The sequence below is a fragment of the Penicillium verrucosum genome (assembly GCF_028828655.1).
Source record: "Penicillium verrucosum strain IBT 35672 chromosome Unknown utg000001l_segment0_segment0, whole genome shotgun sequence".
In the NCBI taxonomy this organism is placed as follows: Eukaryota; Fungi; Ascomycota; class Eurotiomycetes; order Eurotiales; family Aspergillaceae; genus Penicillium; species Penicillium verrucosum.
Window position 1 is genome coordinate 5,898,925 of NW_026643210.1, and position 19,774 is coordinate 5,918,698.

At 50.0% G+C, this 19,774-nt stretch overlaps 10 protein-coding genes across 10 annotated transcripts; 5 read left to right on the forward strand and 5 right to left on the reverse strand.

The window, feature by feature from the left end:
* Nucleotides 1-84: 84 nt before the first annotated feature.
* N7516_002188 (mitochondrial 54S ribosomal protein mL61) lies at nucleotides 85-920 on the forward strand (the record flags this gene model as incomplete). The annotated part of the gene is made up of 2 exons (XM_057214908.1): nucleotides 85-123; nucleotides 345-920. The coding sequence occupies 2 exons, from the start codon at nucleotides 85-87 to the stop codon at nucleotides 918-920; spliced, it is 615 nt and encodes a 204-aa protein (XP_057076791.1).
* Nucleotides 921-1,361: 441 nt separating this feature from the next.
* Nucleotides 1,362-5,494, reverse strand: N7516_002189 (MRX complex DNA-binding subunit; the record flags this gene model as incomplete). Its single annotated transcript, XM_057214909.1, has 3 exons — nucleotides 1,362-5,147; nucleotides 5,210-5,300; nucleotides 5,475-5,494. 3 exons carry the CDS (start codon nucleotides 5,492-5,494, stop codon nucleotides 1,362-1,364), a joined length of 3,897 nt encoding a protein of 1,298 aa, XP_057076792.1.
* Nucleotides 5,495-6,002: 508 nt separating this feature from the next.
* Nucleotides 6,003-7,290, forward strand: N7516_002190 (GATA transcription factor LreB; the record flags this gene model as incomplete). Its single annotated transcript, XM_057214910.1, has 2 exons — nucleotides 6,003-7,146; nucleotides 7,247-7,290. The coding sequence occupies 2 exons, from the start codon at nucleotides 6,003-6,005 to the stop codon at nucleotides 7,288-7,290; spliced, it is 1,188 nt and encodes a 395-aa protein (XP_057076793.1).
* A 576-nt stretch (nucleotides 7,291-7,866) lies between these two features.
* N7516_002191 (uncharacterized protein) lies at nucleotides 7,867-8,967 on the reverse strand (the record flags this gene model as incomplete). Its single annotated transcript, XM_057214911.1, has 3 exons — nucleotides 7,867-8,296; nucleotides 8,373-8,672; nucleotides 8,729-8,967. The coding sequence occupies 3 exons, from the start codon at nucleotides 8,965-8,967 to the stop codon at nucleotides 7,867-7,869; spliced, it is 969 nt and encodes a 322-aa protein (XP_057076794.1).
* A 931-nt stretch (nucleotides 8,968-9,898) lies between these two features.
* Nucleotides 9,899-11,352, forward strand: N7516_002192 (FAD-dependent oxidoreductase; the record flags this gene model as incomplete). The annotated part of the gene is made up of 3 exons (XM_057214912.1): nucleotides 9,899-10,165; nucleotides 10,380-10,765; nucleotides 10,884-11,352. 3 exons carry the CDS (start codon nucleotides 9,899-9,901, stop codon nucleotides 11,350-11,352), a joined length of 1,122 nt encoding a protein of 373 aa, XP_057076795.1.
* Nucleotides 11,353-11,709: 357 nt separating this feature from the next.
* On the reverse strand, nucleotides 11,710-13,479 carry N7516_002193 (uncharacterized protein; the record flags this gene model as incomplete). Its single annotated transcript, XM_057214913.1, has 3 exons — nucleotides 11,710-11,974; nucleotides 12,034-13,409; nucleotides 13,465-13,479. The coding sequence occupies 3 exons, from the start codon at nucleotides 13,477-13,479 to the stop codon at nucleotides 11,710-11,712; spliced, it is 1,656 nt and encodes a 551-aa protein (XP_057076796.1).
* A 386-nt stretch (nucleotides 13,480-13,865) lies between these two features.
* On the reverse strand, nucleotides 13,866-14,921 carry N7516_002194 (putative Phosphoserine phosphatase; the record flags this gene model as incomplete). The annotated part of the gene is made up of 6 exons (XM_057214914.1): nucleotides 13,866-14,008; nucleotides 14,072-14,220; nucleotides 14,278-14,580; nucleotides 14,643-14,719; nucleotides 14,768-14,781; nucleotides 14,834-14,921. 6 exons carry the CDS (start codon nucleotides 14,919-14,921, stop codon nucleotides 13,866-13,868), a joined length of 774 nt encoding a protein of 257 aa, XP_057076797.1.
* A 217-nt stretch (nucleotides 14,922-15,138) lies between these two features.
* N7516_002195 (tRNA (adenine-N(1)-)-methyltransferase) lies at nucleotides 15,139-16,612 on the forward strand (the record flags this gene model as incomplete). Its single annotated transcript, XM_057214915.1, has 4 exons — nucleotides 15,139-15,241; nucleotides 15,294-15,440; nucleotides 15,501-15,571; nucleotides 15,632-16,612. The coding sequence occupies 4 exons, from the start codon at nucleotides 15,139-15,141 to the stop codon at nucleotides 16,610-16,612; spliced, it is 1,302 nt and encodes a 433-aa protein (XP_057076798.1).
* A 161-nt stretch (nucleotides 16,613-16,773) lies between these two features.
* On the reverse strand, nucleotides 16,774-18,100 carry N7516_002196 (acylglycerol lipase; the record flags this gene model as incomplete). Its single annotated transcript, XM_057214916.1, has 4 exons — nucleotides 16,774-17,602; nucleotides 17,720-17,789; nucleotides 17,872-17,926; nucleotides 18,035-18,100. 4 exons carry the CDS (start codon nucleotides 18,098-18,100, stop codon nucleotides 16,774-16,776), a joined length of 1,020 nt encoding a protein of 339 aa, XP_057076799.1.
* Nucleotides 18,101-18,825: 725 nt separating this feature from the next.
* On the forward strand, nucleotides 18,826-19,753 carry N7516_002197 (uncharacterized protein; the record flags this gene model as incomplete). Its single annotated transcript, XM_057214917.1, has 2 exons — nucleotides 18,826-19,281; nucleotides 19,352-19,753. 2 exons carry the CDS (start codon nucleotides 18,826-18,828, stop codon nucleotides 19,751-19,753), a joined length of 858 nt encoding a protein of 285 aa, XP_057076800.1.
* Nucleotides 19,754-19,774: the final 21 nt, after the last annotated feature.

The window sequence follows — 19,774 nt, forward strand, 5'->3', positions numbered from 1 at the left end:
ATTAATCTTGCACTCTCGACTTATCCCTATACCCTCACATCTTATCGCATAAGGGCCTGTCCCTGTGCGGAACAGCCTTTCATCATGGTCAACTTGTTCAAGCGCCTTCGCAGGCTGCAAACTGTATGTATAGCTTCTATGAGCTCTCCCTCTCCGGGCTCTCCAAAGTAATGCGGAATTGATGGACTAATGTATAATGTTCTCGTCAACAGAGAGTAAGCCGAAACCCCGTCCCTTGAGATCTCCGATCCTGCAACCTCCGAGGCCGAACTTCGCGTTGTCTCCCATGGTCTAGCCGACATGCAATCAATCCAATCAACTGACTCGTTCTTTCACTGTTCCAGATGCTCCAGACCAAAATTGGCACAGGTGCAGCCATCTTCCCCAGCCTCGCCTCCGCATCAAAAGAATTCCCGGCCGTTACCCGACTCCACCTCACATATGCACGCAAGATCGACCAGGGCCACGGAGGCGCGCGGCATTTCTGGCGTAATTGCCTTCCACGACTGAAATATCACAACCCCGGCGTGCCGATGACTGTGGCACAAACCTCCAACCAGCAAGGACCCGCAGCATTGACAATTTACTTCGCCGAACGAGTCGGCAGCGCCGCAACAGCCCTCGCAAACGAAAAGAAGGTCACCGATGAGCTTGCCCCGGCCCCCGAGGCCAACGAGAAATCGGCCATTCTGGATATCAAGAACCGCACGTACCAGCAGATCTGGGATCGTGTGCAGGCCATGACGAACGCGAAGGTGGTCCCCGCCAATAGTGAGGATATCGCGCTGTCACAGAAGTTGGCGGAGATCAAGAAGAGGTCTGGTCCGGATCGTCTGCGTGTGCAGGCTATCCGGCAGGCGAAGAAGGACCAGGAGCGCATGCTCGCTGAGGCTAGAGGCCAGGTGGATAAGCAAGTGTAAGATAGTGCAGTTTTGTTCTAGTGTTGGTTGTCTTTGGATTCGATTGATCCATCCAACTGGTTTCTTAGTCTTGAGAAATCGGCTGTCTGTAGCATAGCATCTTTTTTCCCTTACGACTATGTACTATTTCTTGGGAATATTTTTTTAATGCGCATGTTGCATTCTCTTGTTATTCAGGTTTCGTTCACGCTCAAATAGGTGGAGGCGCATAGGTATCAAAAAGCAATAGCAATAAATTGTAATTTCAACATCACATAATATCAACGCCGAAGTATGCATGTTTTGAAAACGGCCTAAAACAGATTGGAAGAGATTGTGCCAGGCAAAACTATGTAGCCAGTAAAATGTCCGAACAACGACTAGAAGATGAGCGTGCATTTGCGAGAGAAGTGTTACATGACCTGGAACATTGTTAGCAAGAACAACCATGTAGAAAGTAAATTAAAGACATGCCTCAGCGATTGACTGCCGCTCAATGATCGACTTCTGTCTCTCGTTGCGCGAAACACGGTAGTAATAGTCACTGAAATCACCACATTTCATGTGGCGCAGGAATTCTTCATCGTGGGTGATGACAATCAATTGGAAGTTGGCCTGCTGCTGACGAGTGCGGATAATGTCATGCAGCGACTCCGCCAGAGAACGAATATTGTCTCGGTCCAGGTTCGTAGTGGGCTCATCAAGAGCAATGAGACCGCAATTGACACCGAAACATTCCGCAAGGGCAAGACGAATGATGATACTGGCCAGAACCTTTTGGCCTGCACTGCAACGGCCTCGCATGTCCATCTCGGCGCCCGACTTGACCATACAGACGCGGTAGTTGTACGATCGATTGCCCTTGGCATTCTCGTTGTCGGACCGGATGAGGATTGTGTCGACGTCCGTTCCTCGATATGTCTTCTGCCACAGTTCGCCAGCGATGGCGTTGATTTCTGCCATCTTCAGACCGTGGTATTGCATAATTGCTTTGTCAAGAGCGCCACCGTATCGAGCCAGATCTTCGACGGCAGCTTTGGTGGTCTCAACCTTAATATGGGACTCCTTGTATTTCGAAGACGCATCCTTATAATCTGTGTTCCAGTCCGCCAGCAGCTGCATCAACTGGTCGTCCTTGGACTTCATTTCGCCCATCTTGCTCGCCTGTTTAGCAGCAAGGGCATTGTGTTCACGAGTCCAGCGTTCCGACTCTTGCTTAAAACGACCTCGGTCCACTTCGGCATTTTGCGCTTCTAATTGCTCAACTTCTTCAACAACTGTGTTGAGAGATCGAGTGGCTTGGCGATATGTCAAGTTGTCGGAGTATTGCCGCTTTGTGTTTTCACTGTCCTTAAGTTGGGTCGAGATTTTGTTGATCTCCCTTGTGATCTCGCTTTGATCGGCTTCGAGTTTGCCAATCTCAGCTTCAATTACTTGAAGCCAATGCTTGCTTCGTTCAAGCTGGCCTGGACCTCCCCGTTGATTGTACGAGTTGATATCGTCATTGGCAAGGTCAAGCTGATGGATGTTCTCAGATAAGCGATTAATCCCGTGCTGCAGATCTCTTTCACGGTCGTCGGCTCGCTGGCTGATGTCATCATAACGGGCTTGGGCTTGAAGCAGTTCCGGCGTGAGATTTTCGATATCTCGATCTGCCTTCTCAATTGCGTCCCGCTGCTGATTATTGAGTTTCTTGAATTCCTCCATGCGGACGGTCAGGTCCGCTTTCTTTTCCAGCTGGAATTTGGCATTGTCGAGGTTGCTCTTCACATCTCTGAACTCAAGCTCGAGCTTGTTGATCTCTGACCGCGTCTTGTCTTTCTCATTCGTCACTTTCGTAAGAGTCTTTTTCAACTCCCGCGACTTTTCATTGATGGATGCGATTTCCTCCTGGATATCTTCCAGGGTACGAGCAGTTGAAGCGTCTTGCTGTTTTGCAGAAAGTTCTTGAATTTGTGATTTGATCGTCTTGATCTCAACATCGTAACGCGCGATAGTGCTCACTGTCTTAGCAAGCCCCTCGACGTCACGCTTGCTTTCTGTCTTCTCGCTAACTTTTCCGTCCTGGGTTTCCAGCTTCTCCAAAAGCTGGTCACGCTGGGATTCGGATTCTTGCTCTTCTTGTTCAAGCTCGGGGATGATAGTCTCTGACAAACGGACCCAAGTGTCGTAGGATGCACTAGCGGCGCGCGCAGTTTCGAGATCCTCTTCAAGGCCCTTCAGGGTCTCGTCTTCGGCATCAAGGCCAGCCTTTTTGACTAGGGCGTCCAGCTTCTTTGTGAAGGTCTGGAGTTCCGCTTCGTTTTTGAACGATCTTTGACATGTTCGGCACAGCTTGGTGCGCTTGGCAGCATCAAGACATTTGGTGAGATACTCTCCCATTCCGGCATATTGATCAGCATCTTTGCGAGCGAGATCGTACTGCCCCTGTCGCTCCTTCACAATCTCAGGGTATTCGGAAGGCTCTGCGTCGACTGCTTCATGAATTTCCTTCACGCACTCATCAAGTTCCTTTTGCCGTTGCTTGAGGTTCTTCTTGGATGTCTTAAGCTTGAACTCTACGTGCTCCAATTCTCTGCTCACGCCGTCGCGCTCTCGCTCGGCATCGGCCGCCTGCTTTGATTCACTATCGAGAGCTTGCTGGAAGACTCGCTCCAGTGTCTCAGGCTTCCAGTCTGGACCAACGACCTTCTCGAGGCGATCACCATGAGCTCCTTTCATCGTTTGTAGACTGCGTTCACGATCCTTCGATTCTTTCTTGAGGTGGTCCAGGCGAGCCAACTCCCCAGCCTTCTTGGTTGAATCGATGAGCTCGGTGTTCAATCGTGAGCTTTCATCCTCAAGACGACGGATTTCCGCATTGGTATCCTGAATATCTTGATCCCAGGAAGCATTTTTGGCTCGTTCTTTCGCGTGCTCAAGGTTTGACGTGATATCTTCGACCTTTGACTCAAGCGCAGCCTGGAAACCCTCATCAATCTCGATTTCATTGAGCTTTTTTTGATAACTTGTTGCCTCCTTGTCATTCGCAGCAATTTGTCGTTTTGCCGCGTTCTTGGTCTCTTGGAGCGCAGACTTGGATTGCCCAATCTCATTCAATGTTTCTTGAACCCCACGGAGCTCTTTTTGCGCTTCACGCTTCACATTATCCAGAGACTGATTTTGGTCTTTTAAAAGGCGTTTAATCTTCTGCATGAAGGCATCAATTTCAAACTGCTCCATCTTCTCGCCAAGGCCACGGATGCTGTTGGCGCGAGCAATCTCATTGATCATGTTCTGACGCCTTTGAGACTGGCGCTCGAAATTGGCCTTGTCGTTCTCAAACTTTCCATTCTCGGCTTGCTTCAAGCCAAGGCGGTGCCGAGTCTGCTCGATCCGTTCCTTAATTTCCATATAGTTTTCCTTTTGTGACTCTTCTTGTTGCTGGTATTGGATCTGCTTCGTCTCGAATTGCTCGAGGGTAGATTCAAGCCATTCATCGGATTCATCAAGCTCAACCAAATGTCTCTTAAGGTTGTCAATGGTGGTTTGGATACTCTTAGCTTCGATGCGTTTGCCCTCGAGGGCACCAAGGACCTGAGCATAACTTTCTGATTGTGTCCAAGCCTTATCAGCAAGCTCCGCGACGCGCCGCATCTCTTGCGACATCCGCTGGGTTTCTTCGCGCAAGCCCTCGATTTCATCTTGGAGCTTGACGGATCGTTTTTCAGCACGGTCTGCCTTGTCTTTGTCTTCCTTCGCATGCTGCTCCATGATCTTAAATTTGCCAAGCTCCTCGTTCTGCTTCTTTCGCAGTGCTTTAATGTTGTCAATGGCCTTCGTGTACTTCATAGCCTCAAATATTTCATCGAACCTCTTTTTCAGCACAGACGGTTCACTCATCGGCCACAGACTTTCGTCTTGGTGGCAGAAAATGACCGAATCCAGCACAGCCTTTGACACACCCAGATACTGCGGCATTATTTGGTCCAGCTCGGCCACTCTCGATGAAATTGCCGTGCGTTCGCCATTCTTGACCATAAGCAGCTGGCCTTCTAGGGTCTTCTGCTGTCGTGTGGTCTTTTTGACCGTAAGCTGTAGACTGCGCGTGGCAACCATTTTCGCCCCGGAAGTGGCCTTGAATGACAGCTTCACCTGGGCCAGTACCTCTTTCTCACCACATAGTTTCGGGTCGTGGATAAAAGCACCGCCTTTGCTGTTCGGAGGGAGATCGCCCGTTGTGGCATATTTGAGACACTCGATGATGGTCTAGATCCGCGTCAGTTCCCCCCTGGTCGCAATTCCTAGTCGCCCATTTCGCCATTTCGTACCGTCTTTCCTGAGCCATTATATCCGACTATCAATGTGAGGGGTGTGTGGAACTGGATTGTTTCGCTGCGCGTATTATCAAAGGAGCGGACTCTAGAACAAGCGAGGTTTGATGAGCATGAGTGTAATTACTCTCCGCGGTGGTTTCACGCAGATTAAAAACTCGAGAGACGTACCCCAGGATAGAGAGCTTATCGATCTTCGCTATAGTATGTTAGATGGCCGTTGGATCCTTCTCTCGCCAGGGTATAGAGCTGTTGGACTTACACCTGAAACCCAATTAGCATCGCGACACGAGGCGGGGAATGATCAGCACGTACATTTTGAACAAAAGGGCTTAGGAGGGGCGTTTGAGCCCGTTGTCCGTTAGCTTTATCGAATACAATCGAATACAGGCTAAAACAGAGAGAACTGAGAAATGAAAGTGTTCGGATCGCCGTTGATTATGATCGATCACATAGTCCCGCGTCAAGGCAACACGAAATCACGTGGATTGTACTAAAGTGCAAAAGGCCCACAGGGATCGGCGGTATTTTGTCAACCAGCAATGGCCGGCTCTTATTTCCCCAGTTCTCTCTTTTCGAGGAGATCCAGACCCTCAATGAGACGATGTGTAGATTCTAAAGAAGCACATTGTCCAATCCAACCCCATTTTGGCCGAATGTCCCGAATTTACCGCCTCGAATTTGGAGAATGAACCATTCCATTCGCGACGCCCACTCTTCAGCAGTGGCCAAACATAACAAGCGTGCCATTATATCTCCCACGTTTTAATTTCTCTATACTGCACTCGATATGGCTCTGAGTCGTTCACAACCCTATGAGGATATGCCTCTACCAACCTCCCAGATGCGATCGGGCCTCAACGAGGGGCATGTGGGGTACACAATAGAGCAACAGCAAGTTCATGAATCCTCCGGCGGGCATTACGGGGTGCAATGTGCTCAACGGAGGGGATATCAGGGCATACAACACGATGCAGGGTGGACAGAGCGAGTTCTCGATGAAATGAAGGATATGCTACTTCTCCTCACACCCGAAGGCCGAATCACCTACGCCTCACCATCGTGCAAGAATATCACCGGCCGTGTCGCCAAACAACTGGAGCGAAGTCTCCTAGCACAGTACATTCATGAGGACGACCAACCAATATTCCAGAGAGACTTAGACGATTCAGTCGCTGCAAACCAATCGTTCCGCACCCATTTCCGATTCCACAAGACCAACAGCACTTACTGTCTCATGGAGGCATATGGTCACCCACATCTTGCAAACCAGGATGCGCGTCAGGGAGAGAGAACCACGCCCGCCAACGAGCGCTGCACCGGATTTTTCCTTGTGTGCCGGCCATATTCCAGCAAGGTCTCACAGCTCCTTGACTCTTTTTTGGAACATAAGATCGAGAACGCACGTCTGATGCAACAGATTGCCAAATTGAAGCAGGAAGAGGAAGAAGAAGAAGAGGCGATCGCGACTCGGGTGGCCTATTCTAAGAGCGACCAGGAGATTCGCGTTCCCGTTACTGAGAATCAGGGCCAACAATCCTCTCGTTCAGGGGAGATATCTAGTGATCCTGATACTACGGACACCGTGGGGCCGAACTCGGATGAATCCGACACGGGCCAATCGTCGGGATATTACCCAGAGTCCAATACCCGCGAACGTTACTCACACATCGACGGCATCGAAGTCATGACCGGCCTAAACTATGCAGAGGGCGAAAGATCGCAAGGTCTCAGTACAGGGGTCAGCCTTGGCCGTCTTGTACATTGCGATATCGACATCACTACTACTGCTGACCAAGAGCGCAATGCTCAGGAAGTTGACCGTCGTAAAAGGCTCAAGGCCCAGCATGTCTGTCGCGACTGCGGAACGGCAGACTCACCAGAATGGAGAAAGGGGCCTAACGGGCCTAAGACCTTGTGCAATGCTTGTGGCCGTAAGTTTTATCCACCGCCACTTGTAATCCCCCGCTCACCTGCTTGTAATCTATCTACTCTTGGCACATTATGAGCTAACCCAATTCCCTTTTATTTTAGTGCGCTGGTCTAAGAAGGAGAAGAAGCGCCAGGAATCGGCCTAATTTTCAGTTCGCGGTGTATTTGCTTTTCTCGGGCTGGTGATCTTCCTCCAAGGTTTTCTCTCTCCATCGTCTTGCATGTTCACGTCAAGATACCCCCTCGATTTTTCGGGCGCTTTGTTACTCAAGCGTCCTGTCTACTTCGCTAGATTTTCAATGATCTTCAGATGAGCCCCATGCTCACTATCGCATGGGTGATGATGTTATGTCCTGTGAAATCGATCTCTCTGGTCAATGTATATAGCTGGCCGTGATCTATTTTACCAACACTGTGTACTAAGCACTACGGAATGTATGTTTTCCTTTGGTAACTCAAGATTTGATTATGAGAAATTAAATGATTTTCGACAGAATCGGAGCAAATCAAAAGTACAACGCCGAAGATGATGACAGTATGTACTGAGGGCTTGTGAACAAAAGTCCAATAAAAGGCAAGCCCACGGACAGGGCGAAAGGAATGGAACGAACCCGTCTAAACGCCATCCTTGCCCCGTTAAATAATGAAGGTGATGTTAGGACAACAACAAGTGGTATCACAAAAGCAATTTCTCAAGAACAACAATTCAACACTAAGTCCATTCAGGATTTAGCAGCCTTCTTTGGTGGCGGCGGGAAGTACATCGGCGACCCTGTCGAACTCTCCGGGCTGACTTCATGCGACTGCGGCGAGGGGTATTGGGGCTGCGTCGCGCGAGAGTTGTCCCGCAACGGGAGGTCCGAGGCAGTACTGCCATTACCAAGTCGGTTGAAGGCCAGCGTGCGAGGTGCGAATGGTGAGATATTTCCCCCAACAGCCATGGGCGGAACCCCAGGGGTGCGGGGGACCATACCTGGTCCATGAGGCATCGAGCCGGGGGTCATGGGAATCATGCTGGGAGACTTGATGATCTCTTCTTCGAATTCCTTCTCGATGCGACGCTCTTCTCTCTGCTCCAGGATCGCTTCCCGTTCTTCGGGGGTGATGAAACAGGAGTGGATATTGAAGCCGAGGATAACTACATAGTGGATACTGATGGGACTGTTAGTTAACTGTTTCCTTGCGGAATTTGGGAGTAAAGGAATATTAGTGGGAAGGTCAAACTAACATCATGACGACGGTCACAGCGAACAGCGCTTTAGCTTGCATGCAGTATCCAACATTGGACTTTTTGAAGGCGACACTGCAACTCTTCGCAATGTACCACGGAGCGCCTGGCTGGGGATGTTTAGGGTCTGACATGTCAGACCCAGCCTGGTACACGGCTGACACGATATAGAGAATTATCAGGGACGCGTGAACAACGACCGCAACAGGGGGATAAAATAGGTTCATCCAATGGGTAGGTAATTTTGTGATGATGAAGAAAGTGCTCAAAACACCGAGGACAAGGTTGTAGCTGGTCATACTGTTCCCAGGGTCAGCGGCTGGCTCTTGAATATTTGAGCGTAGTGGGTAACATACAAGCTGGACCAAACCATGGGGGGCTTGAACGGTGTGTAGTTTGCTGCTGCATACAGTGCCTCGTTCGGAGCACTGTTGAATCCATTGTCTGCTCCATCTTGCCATAACAATGTCTGGTATAGATTGTGGGAAGCGATACCCGTCAATGTCAGCATTACAATGGTGAGCGGAAATTCCCCGGCCATCAACCAAAGGACGAGCTTGTGGTTCTTGTGCTTCTTTGGAAACATGAACTGCATTTTGGTGGTGGATTCGGAAGATTTGCAATAAAAATCGACTATATTTCCCCCAATTTGACCGTTCGACCGAAGCGCTTATGGAAAAATTAAAGCTGCGTGCTATGCGATTCAACCAGACCGGCTGGCTAAGGCATACAGTCTGTCTCGCGTAAAGGGCCAAAAACTTCAGTGTGGTAGAGAAGATCAAAAAGGGTAGAAGAACACAAGTCTGGGCGACCCGGAGGACGAGCGTTAGATATGAGTTCGAGACCAACGAGTGGCCGAAGGCACAAGCCATCGCATGCGGGAGGGGGCACGAATCAGCATGGGAAGACGGTGCAGAGGGATTGATGTGTGTCTGGGAGGTGCATCTGGCCAATGCTTGATGGCGGCAAAGCGCCAGCACAAGTAGCAACCCAGGGTCATCACACCAATGAGACGACGGGAATCGAGGGAAGACCGCCGGTCGTCACACGCTAGACGGTGTGATAGGATGGCTGATCTGCATGGAGCCCTCATCACATTATTCCCCTCAACAGTAGCAGCAAAACCTTGGCAATTCGAGGGAACTTGCAGCTTTTAGTGCATAGCGCCTGGCGAAACGCTGATGTGGGGGGTGATGTGAAGTCGCATCTGTGACTATGCAGTGGACTGTACATATATACCCATGTTAGCCCCGGAGTCGAGAAAATGAGAACGAGGATGATGGTCTCTCATTTATGATAGACACAGCCATCACTAATTCCTAAGTTTTCAAATTCGAACATTAAAGTCGTCGGAGTGATGAATTGTTGTAGAGAGGAAGGTCATGTCATGTGGTCGGCAGGTCCCAAACTGTGACTGACTTGGTCTCATATTCGAAGACTACAATTCATCTTTTAAACTGGCAATTTATCAACCAAATCCAGCCAATTACACCCCTTGTAGCTTGATAAATACTGGATATATCTTGATGAAGTCGTTCCAGTTCCTGTGTCCGCTTGCTCTTCGCCCAACCATTCCACTCCGCATCATCCGGCCTAGTCAACTTGGATTGCGCTCCATCTCAAGAACCACGGGCGAAATGACTTCTAAAAGAGACGATTCAATTCCCCATGAGTTGCGCACAGCTGCAGAACCCCGGCAGAATAGACTACATCCAGTGCGATTATCGCACATTGAACAGGTCAACCCCTCTGTTCGGCTTCTACAGTTCGCTCTGCCTCCCCAGGAGAATAATGTATGGGTGTCTTTTCTTTTCTCGTCTGTTGCCTCTTTATATATGTTCCCGTCTCCCCTGTATTGTACATAAAGCCCCTCTGTCACGCCCAGGGCTGGTTGTTCTCCCCGCGCCGTTGGATATATATGCCCCGCACCGCCAATAGTTCCAATCACACCTGGGCATTTACTATCACACACTTTCACGCGAGAGACGCCACTAACATATTTCATAGGATAACAATCAGCAGCCATTCAGCTTCCTCCCGGGCCAATGGCTTGATGTCCATATTCCCTCCATCGCCCAAGCGGGTGGCTTTACTATCACCTCTACTCCGGCAGATGCGCAAGTACTACCATCGCCAGAGGCTTCTATAGACTCATTAGCTGGCGAGGCACTAGAACCCTCTTCAGAATCTCAAGGGCGACCACCATATGTGGAACTGGCTGTACAAGACTCGCCAGGTAACCCATCCGCCGCATGGCTATGGAGACCAAAAGAAGAGATTCTAGGAAAGGAACTGAATATCCGAGTTGGCGGAAGCTTTGTCTGGCCTCCCACTGGAGTCGATGTTAATGATATTAAGAATGTGGTCTTCGTTGCGGGTGGTGTTGGCATCAAGTAAGTGACACCCCCCAAAACATCATCCGATATCTCCTGGTTATACAAATGTGCACCAGCACAAACCAGTGCCTCACTTGTTTCAATCCCTCATGAGGAAATACTAACACATTCTCAGCCCTCTGGTATCCATGCTTTCCCACCTAAATAATAATGAACCCCACACACCTAAGCCAACAACCATCCACATCCTATACTCCAGCCGCCTGCCGCAAGATCGGGAAACAGCCTCGGCAGACGCAGTACTAGACCAGATCCTGTTTCTCCCACGTCTGCGCCAGATAGTCCGGTCTCAAGAGAGTTCGCATCGGCTCCGCATCTCGCTGGACCTTTTCCTTACGGACTTAACCTCATCGCCTGATCTGCTCTCATCTGGGTCTCCTTCGGATCTCAAGATTCACAGAGAGAGGATATCCGATCGTGATCTGCGCTCTGCAACTGTGGGTACACATGGCGAGTTGGATTCTCGGGGTACAGTATGCTATGTTTGTGGACCGCCTGGTATGACCGATTCCATCGTGGAGAGATTGGCTGAGATCCTAGGGGATGGTGGGGAGCAGCGAGTTTTCTTTGAGAAATGGTGGTAAGGATGGAGTCCACAGATTGGGAGTGATGTAAGATATTCAGATGGATTAGTGTTTGTTCGTCCATGAATGAAATGTAGTCAGCGTTATAGTCCACACCTACGAGAATTGGAGCAGGATATGATTGGGAGAAATGGCTTCGATATTTCAGAAAAAGATAAGACTCCCCGCAGACGCCGACCTAATGCAGGCAAGGGGCAAAAAGATATATGTACAGGAAAATAAGAGAAACGCCGCCGACAAGAACGGAAACGACAGTATGTGAGAACAGGGGCAGTGCAGACACACTGACATCTCGATACATGATGGGGAAGAGGAAGGAAAGGAGAATAGGAGGGGAGGGGGAGAAGGTAGACTTTGTTAGGATGTTTCATCTGGGGCTCTGACAGCACCGCCGTCCACGATCATCATTTCATCGATTTTGGCTTCGGTTTGACCCGATTCTAGACGCTTGTATGTTGATACACGACCTGGGCCTCTGTCAAAGTCGAAGAAACGAACTCTTCGGACGAAGTCATCGTAGCCACCGTATCCGCCCAGTCCGACACCGCCGCTGTAGCACATCCACAGAGAGGGCTTCGAATTTTCGTCTTCATCGAGCATGCAATAGTCATTGACATGATCACTAGGGAACAGTTAGTCTTCGGAACGACACAAAGGAGCCTTGAAAAGCCTGAGACTTACTGTCCACAACTAACAAATAAGACGCCCTCTTCCTCGAGAGCGTCCTTGAACCTAGAGTTGAACCCTGGCGCAGTGGGAGGTTCCATCCATGCACCCTTGAAGTACTTTCCTTGCGCGCGATACTCGGGGAGCGGAATGTGGATAAATGCCACATTCATGTGGATATGGTTATATTCCAGGTGTTTCCTTCTCAGGCTTTGGGCGGTGTTCTTGAACCACCGCGTTTGGCTCGGCTTGATCCAATCGTAACCGCGGAACTGACGCTCGTCGGGGGAGTAGGAATGTGTGTCAAGGAAATAGAGGGTTAAGGCAGAGTGTGTGCTTTTGCCCCAATCGAGGACTTCGACAACGTAGTTTCCGACCCCGTCAATATCTTCGGGGCCGGCAGCTGCAAGAGAGTAAGGGAGGTCTTCATATATGGTCATGAGCTGTTCTCGGTTGAGGTCACCCTCGTCGTCGTGGTTTCCAAAGATGGCTGCGTAAGGAATCTTGCGATCAACCAAAAGCTTTACAGACTTGTACAGGGCACTTTGTGCATCTGGGGCGGTCTCTCCGTTGACCTGGTCACCAGAGAAGACCACCATGTCCGGCTTCTCTTCGTCGAGAAGTCGTTCGACGAATTCCAACGTTCGGGGATCGGCTTCACACTTCTGGCCAGCCACTTCCGCAGGAACAGGGTCACGACAGTGGCCGAGACCGGTGCTCATGTGGAGATCTGCCAACTGCATCACCTTGAATTTCCCGTTCTCGTTGATTCTGGGAACGGGTTTCTTGGGTTTGGCCTGCGGGTGTCCTCTTCGAATACTAAGGCGAGTCTCCAATTCTTCCGTGCGACTATCCAGGAGAATCGGCGTATCTTTGACTTCCCAGTTGGGACGAGGATCGACGGCATCCGCTCCGTAAAGGACGTCAATGTAGGTCACGGCGTTTTCGGAGTCGCTAGCATGGCGGGAGGACGAGCGCTTGAGCCAAATGGCTCCCGGTCGGGGTTCCCACGCTTCGATTTCGGTCTTTCCCACAAACTCAGACGGGGGAGTGAGACGACTGATTTTCAAATCGATGACCACCTTGTCATCAGGGCCCAATTCCTCCTCCTTTTTCCTCCTGAATTGAACGTAGGCACTCGAGGTCCAGCCCGAGCGCAGGTAGAGGTCCTTGTCGACGCGGTACCAGGTTTCTGGGTCTAGCTTGCAGCTCGTGAATGGATTGAGAGAGGAACATGTTGTGACGGTCACGTCTGTGATCACGTAGCCGGAATAATGCGACGGAAGATGGCCATGGATTGAAGAGGGAAGGACACTAAATCGATTGTCGAGAATGACGATGACGAGGAGAATGAATGCTGCGAATAAACCGAGCTGTACACTCGCTCGGACCTACACAAATTAGGTGTTAGTAAACGGCTTCATAGGGAGTAAAATAATGTCGTACTAGCCGGCGAGCCATGATGAGATAGATATCACCCTGGCAAGGACTTGAAGAAAAGCGAGATGCCCTGTTGCATGATGCCCACGAAGTGCAGGGGGTATAGGGCAAAGGAGAGGACCAAGATCGGTCAACTCTAGGATATAAAGGACAGGTTTAATTTGTCTGGAGGATTGAAGTTCGCAGTTCACCCTCGACGCTTGGACCCTGAAGGCGGTGACTCCTGAAAGGTTGGTCTAGGCTTCTCCCGGTGTTTGGTGTTTGTATGTTGGTGATTCATTGACTTGGCTATTCTTACTCTTTTCACTGACATTCTCGGTATCCTTGTTTAAATTTATGTGGAATTTATGTTCATCGTTAATATTCATGTCCGTCTAGGTGCAAGTCTATACCCGTCTAACTCCATTCTACAGGCCGAGCGAAGCCTTGGCAGCCACCTCACCCGCTGACACCTTGCCGTTCAAGATGTCTTTGGTAGTCGAGAGGATTGTAGACCAATTCTCGAAAGTCGTGTAGGGCATTCCCTTGCGCTGGCAGTAGGTCACCAGATCTGCAACAGCGTTAGCTCAGTGTTCCAGAGTCCGGGTTTAAGGCGGTTCGGGCGGATGAATACCTTTGCCTTGCTTGGCGAACAGAAGATCAGTTTCAGCAGCTGCAGACAGATCAGAAACACCGTCTCCGGCGTATAGAAGGATCGGGCGCTCTCCGTCGGGCAATGCGGCATAAGGTTTGATCTCCAGGGACTTGTCATGCCCGAAGTGGCTGGTGATTGTTTGTCAGTGAGGCTGGGGAATGATGATCGGATTGACAGTTGCTCACCTGTCATCACGGTACTCAATCTGCCAACCACCCTCGCTGTTGATGTCCTTGCCATCCCGGCTCGCAGGCTCATTGGAAATGATGGTGAGGTGGCTGGCTGGCTTGTGACCGAGGAACTTCTCCAACAAAGCGCTGATAATGGGCCGCATGCCAGATGACAAAATGACGATGGGAACATTGTTATCCTGGGCCCAGTAGTAGAATTCCTCAAAGTACGGGTCCAGCTTCATGCTCTTTAACAGGATCTCGATGCATTCGTCGTATGGGGTCTTGATGCTTTCAAGCATCTCGCGGAAGGCATCCCTATAAGGAAGAAAGGCCCGTTAGGGCTTGCTTGTAGAATCGACAGGGTCTTTAACACTCACCGGAAGCTCAGAGTCTCGTCAAGGACCCGGTTGCCCAATGCAAGGCGCTTTTCTAGGCCGAAACCAAGGTTATCGATCTGAGTGGTGTTAGTGAAGACCTAAGGAAGGGTAGCGCTGCAACATACCATGAAGTCATTGCCTGCGATTCTTGTCAGCATTCAAGTACTGGCACTTTGTGGGGAAGCACCTACTGTCGTCGACTGTAATGGTCCCATCAAAGTCGGTGAAGAAGATGAGCTTAGGCTTAGTCTCGATGTATGGGAGAGCGTTGGAACCCATGATCACTATCTATAGCAGTAGAAATGAATCCAAATGTATGTACAATCCAGAGAATGAAGAAAAGCAAGTGCCGAGATTAAAGATGTGCCCCTCGATTCGGTGACTGGGGGTGGGTGGGTCGGGGCGGTACCGCAGCGGGCTAGTCTCGATCCGCCAGATTTTCCCTTTGCTGTTTATTTCAGGGCCACTGGACTACTACTTGATATTGCTCTATATCATGTCTCGTGTGCGCCAGGCCCTGCAGCGCGTCTTTGGAGTGACTCCGCCACCAGGATCCTTGCGCTCTCGAACCATTGATACCAATTTTTCCATTATAAAAGGTAAATTATATTGCAACGCCTCATCCCAACATCGCGCTAACGAAATTCGCAGAGGGAGATCGAGTCATTGTACACGGCAAACAGCCCTCATTGTCAAAAGCATTGAAACGAGGTGAAAAGCTCCAAACTCCTCGCGGAGCAGTGGAACATGACAGTATCATTGGGAAACGGGTCTGGGACACCGTACAGTCTCGCAAAGGTCAATAACACCCACTTTTCTGTATTCCCTGGGTATGTCACTAACTTTCATTATATTCAGGCCTGAATCTTCGAGTCAGTCTCCCAACATTGGAAGAATATGTCGCCCTGACCCCTCGCTTGGTCACGCCGGTATGAATCACTCCTACGGATCAAACACGGAGATGCATTGGACTCACGCTATCCCAGTAGATCTATCCACAGGATGCCAATTTGATTGCTTCCCTTCTCGATATTCATGTCGACACCCCCGCCGCGGGCGAAATACAACCCACCATGGAAATCCTCGAGTCCGGGACAGGCCATGGATCCTTGACACTACACCTGGCGCGTGCCATTCACGCGGCCAATACTACTCCTCCGCGCCGCCCATCGCGATCTCAGATCAAATACATAGAAGGCCGAGTTATCAGGCCTAGCGAAATGGATACAGAACAAACAGGAGAGAAACCCGCCGAGCCAGTTGCGGATCCAGCACAAGAGGAATGGGATGCATGGCGAGCGCAGCGCAACGCCGTAATTCACACAGTCGACGTATCGCCGAAGTTCTCTGCGCTGGCCGAGAAAAATATCCGGGGATTCCGCCGTGGAATCTACGCAGGTAACACCGATTTCTATGTGGGCCCCGTCGAGAACTGGATTGCCCAGCAGAAGCAGCTGCGGAAAAAGACTGGCTTGGCTTCACTGACTGGGGGAAACCCTGTCGACCCATTCCTTTCACACGTCATTCTGGACATGCCTTCCTCAAACTTGAGGATCCCACATGTTACTCCGATGTTGAAGCGTGATGGCCTCCTGGTGGTATTCATGCCTAGTATCACGCAGATTGGCGAGTGCCTGCAACTGATCCGGGACCAGCGACTCCCCCTCGTTCAGGAGAAGGTGATCGAGCTTGGCTCTGGAATCAGCGGTGGCCGCACATGGGATGTGCGTTTTGCGACTAAAAAGTCCGGCGCCGACCCAGCATCCTGGGCTACCCCTTCAGATGCTGAGATTTCCACTCCTGCCGAGGCCGACGAGCAGTCCACCGCCTCTGATGCTGCTTCTGAGGTGTCCACCACAGAGGAGCCTCCCAAGGAAGCAGAGTCTGTCTTGGTCTGCCGGCCCAAGGTCGGACTGCGTATCCAGGGCGGTGGTTTCGTGGCGGTCTGGCGACGGATCGAAGACCGTTAAGTTCTCGGTCCAGCTGTCCCAAGCATATAAATCCTGTACTATATACCTGTATTCTATTGCATGTCTGATATAGACTGAACCCATTTGTACTATATAGAGAACTATGAGAATAATATTAACGATATGCTTGAAAACATGTGTCAGAACGGAAAACAATCACTTCACAGCTTCGCTTTACCCTCGGTATCCACGTCCTCGTGAACGGCAGTGTCGATGCCACCTTCACCCTCAACACGCTCTACTTCATCCTGAGCCATCTCGCGTTTCGTCTCAGGCACCTTAGCCAAAATCCAAGCCTTCACGTCGACGAAGAACCTCTCCGTCGTTTCAGGCAACTCATCATGCAACTTATGATAGGCCCCCTCATAAGAACAAAACTTCACATCCGCACCCTTCTCGGTCAACGCCTTAACAAAGTCCTTGGTCGCAGGATAACTAGTAATGAGATCCCCATCACCATGTCCAAACCAAAACGGCAGCTCACTCTTCGCCCAAGTCCCATCCCCAGCCGCAAACATCCCCTCCAACCAAATGCCCCGATCCAACATGCCCGCCAACCCCTCAAAAGTACCCGTATCATGGCACAGCGTATCAGCCGCGAATTCCTTGACCACGTCCTTGTTACGGGACAGCAGATTCGCATCAAGCGGGGAATACCGCTGCTTATGGGGGATCAACTTTGCGACAATTCGCCCCGCTGCGACTATCAGTTTTGAGGGACGGGAGGATGGATCTATGGCGATTAGAGGGGAGTACAGAAGCACGCCGGCGAACTTGGGCCGGGTGGATTTGTCTCCGTTGTAGGGTGACTCTGGATGGAAGATGTAGTTGAGGACTTGGCCGCCGCCCATGCTGTGGCCCATTAGGAAGAGGGGCACGTTGGGGCGGGACGGTAGGCTTTGCAAGAAAGAGTGGATGTCTGAGAGAACTTGCGAAGTTGGGCCTGTGATACCGCGGTCGCGGGATTGCTTGACACTGCGGCCCCATCCTCTGGTTTTGGATTGTTAGTTAGGGGGTTGTTTATTTTGAAAAAAAAATTGGTTTCTTTGCGGGGCATTTATATTGATATACCAGCATAGGGGTGGACTTTGGTGGGTTAACACTTACCGCTGATCAAAAGATCTGACCTCTACACCTGCCAACACTAGTGTTGGAAATAGATCATGGTAGGCATTGCCTAGCAAGGGTTTATGTCAGTATTCTGTCTTATGGACATGGACTGTCTTGGCTGATTTTGCTCGTAGACCTGATAAACTCACAGTGGTCACTGAAGCCATGGATAAAGGCCAAAACAGCAAGTGGAGACCCGCTAGTCTATAGAGTAGATCGCTTTGTTAGGTTTGGAAATCAATATGTTGGGGTTGGTGTCCATCTCAGCTTATTCGGAGAGGGATCAAAGCCGTGTTGCAAATTCAACCATACCTTCCATGTCTTGGCATACAGCTCAAGGCCGTCAGGGAGAGTATGTACGCTTTCTTCTGTGCTCATTTCGGCTGTTGGAGCTTGTACAGGAGCTTGAGAGGTGGTTAGAACAGAGATAGAGTGAACGTTCTAATATGGATAGGACACGGGACCTCGGCAGGAATGTGAAGCCAAGATACGGAGTACAACAGTACATGTACTAACGTGATTTAGATCCACCAAGTCCCGATTTTTATACTAAACACAATTATTATACCAAAGATAAAAATAAGATGGAATATCAAGCAGGTCCCATTTACTAGAAGTCAGCTATAGGTAGATTCTGCACCCCTTTTCTCTGGTACAAATTGGCAGCAACCTTGGGTCGACTGTATCCCTCTTTCCTCTTTTCTTTTGATTCATTTCCCATTTCCAACGTATTAAGTCCATGATCGCCCTGTCCCCGGAATCCCTACGGAGTATACTCGGGAAGAACCCGAAGGTTGAAGAAGGTTGAATTTCAATGGGCAAGAGCCTCCAAAGATCCATGGGTCTTGGGGTCCACTTCCTAGAATTTGATTGGTTCTTCTCAGACCGAGTCTTATCCAATCATTTTTTGTCAGTGACATACTGTCAAGGGCTACTATATCACCCCAAAATCACTGTCAATTTCTTAACTGTCTGTCTTAGTCTTATTTTCTGGTTATCTTTTAACCTTGGAATCTATGCTATATTACTTTATACAAAGAGTGCCCTCGACACTTCGGCCAGCAATCTCGCAATCTCTGCTGCGCCCCAAATATACAAAAAGGATGTCCTCCACCGTTTCCCAAACAGTTGAAACCACCCACCAACCCGATGTTTCATATCGCTCTCTGGCATTGACCCCGAGTGAAGATAACCAAGATATCCGCCAGAAATATCGACCATTCATCCTTGACAACAATGCAACCGAGGACTGGGTCAACAACTTAGACTTGACCACCGCAGCGGACATGGCAGAACAAAACCTACGGGCTACAAACGAGAGGCTGAAAGTTCTGGTACTCTATGGCAGTCTTCGCAAAAGATCATATTCCCGACTGGTAGCATTGGAAGCTTCCCGTATCCTTTTCCGACTCGGCTGTGACGTACGCGTCTTTAACCCCGAAAGCCTTCCTATGAAGAACGAGAGTGATATCGCCCATCCGAAAGTACAGGAGCTCAGAGAACTCAGTGTGTGGAGCGATGGGCATGTCTGGGTTTCGCCGGAACAGCACGGCAATCTGGTGAGTAATCTCTCGCCATAATTTTAACATTTAACGTATTTTATTTACTTACGATTTCCCGCAATGTTAGACCGCTGTGTTCAAAAATCAGATCGATTGGATTCCTCTGTCTACCGGAAGTGTCCGTCCCACCCAAGGCCGAACGCTGGCCATTGCCCAAGTGTGCGGTGGATCCCAATCGTTCAATGCGGTCAACTCTTTGCGTATCCTTGGTCGGTGGATGCGTATGTTTACGATCCCGAATCAGTCTTCGATCCCTAAGGCATATACACAGTTCCCCGACGAAGGCCAACCGGAAGATCAACGACTCATGCCTAGCGGTAACAGAGATCGTCTGGTGGATTGCATGGAGGAGTTTGTCAAATATACGATTCTGATGCGGCCTCACATCGGTCTTTTTGGTGACCGTTTTAGTGAACGCGAGGAAAGAAAGGTAAAGGAGGCAAAGCTGCTTGCCGCAAAATCCAGTTGAAAGATATAGATCCAGTTAAAA